The sequence below is a fragment of the Sapajus apella genome, unplaced genomic scaffold, assembly GCF_009761245.1.
Source record: "Sapajus apella isolate SASKATOON/1434 unplaced genomic scaffold, GSC_monkey_1.0 scaffold68, whole genome shotgun sequence".
NCBI lineage: Eukaryota > Metazoa > Chordata > Mammalia > Primates > Cebidae > Sapajus > Sapajus apella.
In genome coordinates, this window is record NW_022437008.1 from 6,355,666 (window position 1) to 6,358,732 (window position 3,067).

The 3,067-nt window shown below is 44.1% G+C and overlaps 1 protein-coding gene across 6 annotated transcripts in view; it reads right to left on the bottom strand.

The window, feature by feature from the left end:
- The window catches only part of KIAA0355 (KIAA0355 ortholog), a 91,713-nt gene that overhangs the window by 25,904 nt on the left and 62,742 nt on the right, over positions 1–3,067 (bottom strand). For all 6 annotated transcript variants that reach the window (XM_032249105.1, XM_032249107.1, XM_032249109.1 and 3 more), the window contains one exon: positions 1,855–2,013. In XM_032249105.1, the coding sequence (XP_032104996.1) occupies positions 1,855–2,013 (159 nt within the window). The remainder of the gene's footprint in view (positions 1–1,854; positions 2,014–3,067) is intronic.

The window sequence follows — 3,067 nt, forward strand, 5'->3', positions numbered from 1 at the left end:
TATCACCTAGGCTGTAGTGCAGTGACATGTCTGCTCACTGCAACCTCTGAGTCCTGGGTTCAAGCGATTCTCATGCTTCAGCCTCCTGAGTAGCTGAGATTACAGGTGCCTGCCAACATGACTGGCTAATTTTTATATTTTTAGTAGAGACCGGGTATTGCCATGTTGGCCAGGCAATATGTTGACTGGTCTCAAACTCCTGACCTCAGGTGATCGGCCTGCCTCGGTCTCCCAAAGTGCTGGGATTACAAGTGTGAGCCACTGCGCCTGGCCACCATTATCTTTTTGAAAAGTAATCGTTCACTATAAAGGGAGATCAAGTATATAGATTCTATGGGTCAGTGGTGCAAATAAAAAGCTAAATGGTGATTTCAGATGTTGATCTCCTGACCCACCCAACTCTGGCCAAAGTTTTTTCTTCTGTGAAAGGTCAAAAGACCAAATCATTATTTATTTATTTATTTTTAAGATAGGGTTTCACCATGTTGGTCATGGCTGGTCTTGAACTCCCGACCTCAGGTGATCCACCTGCCTTGGCCTCCAAAGTGTTTGGAATACAGGCGTGAGCCACTACGCCCGGCCAAATCATTATCTTTTAATTGATGTTACTTTGCTAAGAAGGAGATAAACAGAACTGCTATACAGTGACTGGATGGGGGCATTATTTATACAAGCGTGGTCAAGGGAGGCCTCTTGGAGGAGGTGATTTTGGAGCTGACACCAGGAAGATAGGGAATGAGCTACATGATAACCAGAGAGAAGAGTATTTTCAGGTAAAAGGGGCATCAAGAGCACAGGCCTAGGACAGGAAGAAGCGTGGCATGTTTGAGCAACAGACATCCAGTGTAGCTCCAGAACAGGGGCTAGGGCAAGGGGCCCTGTCAAATTGTTACTAATGTAATGGTTTTTTCTTTTCTTTTTTTTTTTTTTGAGACAGAGTCTCACTCTGTCACCCAGGCTGGAGTGCAATGGTGTGGTCTCAGCTCAGTGCAATCTCTGCCTCCCAGGTTCAAGCGATTCTCCTGCCTCAGCCTCCCAAACAACTGGACTACAGGCACATGCTACCATACCCGGCTAATTTTTGTATTTTTAGTAGAGATGGGGTTTCACTATGTTGGCCAGGCTGGTCTCGAACTCCTGACCTCATGATCTGCCCACCTCGGTCTCCCAAAATGCTCGGATTACAGGTGTAAGCCAACACACCAGCTTTTTTTTTTTTTAAGGGCTGGGTTGAGTGGATCGCCTGAAGTCAAATGTTTGAGACCAGCCTGGCCAACATGCTGAAACACCATCTCTACTAAAAATATAAAAATTAGCCAGGTATGGTGTCAGGCGCCTGTAATCTCAGCTATTTGGGAGGCTGACACAGAATTGCTTGAACCTGGGAGGCAGAGGTTGCAGTGAGTCGAGATTGCACCATTGCACTGCAGCCTAGACAACAGAGCAAGATTCCATCTCAAAAAAAAAAAAACAAAAAAAAATGGCAGGGTCTTACTATGTTGCCCAGGCTGATCTCAAACTCCTAGGCTCAAGCAATCCTCCTGCCAAAGTGCTGGGACTACAGGCATGAGCCATGGAGCCCAGCCTGTAATGGCTTTCTTAAGATAAGCAAAGTGCATAGCATCATTTTGTAACTAGGTTCCTTGCAAATATATATTATCAATTGATTTTTTTTTTTTTAAAGAGACTTTGAAATGCAGTTCTTCCTTTACTTTGTCTACCTGCCTGGTCTAGATTCCATAGCACCAAGTAACTTTTTTAATTATTCAATATTTTCATGTGTCTGTACCACATCCTCACACACTTGAAACATCTCTGTATTCTACCTATTATACACCACATGCACTCACTCACCAGTCCAGCCTGGCCAAACAGCAGCTGCACCGCCGTCTTGCAGGCACCCCGCCATGTGGACGGGCAAACCTGGTTCAGCACTTCAGTCACAGGAAAATCATCCCTGGATGTGATTCCATTATAGCAGCCTGCCTCCTTCATCAGCTGTAACATTGTATGCTATAGATTGATAAGAAGAGAATTCATATCTCAAGACAAAGCCATGCAAGTTTCTAAACTATGTAAAAATGCATTTATACAATCATCCTCAAGAGAGTAGCATTTTATTACAGGGTCTCACTCTCGCCCAAGCTGGAGTCCAGTGGCATGAACATGCATCACGGCAGCCTTGACCCCTAGGGCCTTGACCCTTGCTTCAGCCTTCCCCGTAGCTGGGACCACATGGCATACTACTATGCCCAGATAATTTTTAAATTTTTTGTACACATGCAGTCTTACTATGTTGCCCAGGTTAGTCTTGAACTGCTAGGATAAGAGCAGTTTTGTTTGTTTTTTTTGAGACGAAGCCTTGCTCTGTCCCCTAGGCTACATGGAGTGCACTGGCACAATCTCAGCTGACCACAACCTCCACCTCCTGGGTTCAAGCCATTTTCCTGCCTCAGCCTCCTTAGTAGCTGGGATTATAGGCACCCGCCACCACACCCAGCTAATTTTTGTATTTTTAGTAAAAATGGGGTTTTGCCATGTTGGCCAGGCTGGTCTTGAACTCCTGACCTCAGGTGATCCACCCAGCTAGGCCTCCCAAAGTGCTGGGATTATAGGCATGAGCCACCGTGCCTGTCCCAAGAATAGCACTTTAAATACACCCTAATTATGTCATTTGAATTTCTTTAGTAATTATCATCAATCACTCACAAGAGATTTTCTCAACCCCAGAGTGAATGACTAGATATGGATACACATGCATTAATAATATACACAAGTAATTTCTATACCAGCACAAAATACAGAATTATTCAGCAATCTACTGATGTGAATTGGTTGAGGAATTTTGAAATTCTGAATCCTTCCAAATAGGGAAACAAAATCATCTGAAACAAGTAAATACCAATCAAAATCTAAATTTTATTTTGGGTGAAGAAGTAGTCAGTTATTCAGGCTCTGGAAACAGACCTACATAAGTTCAAATTCCAGCTATTCTACTTTCTAGCTGTGTGATCTTGGGTATCAGTTCTCGTGTGTGGCAGGTGGGGCAAAGGGTAGCACCCCACTT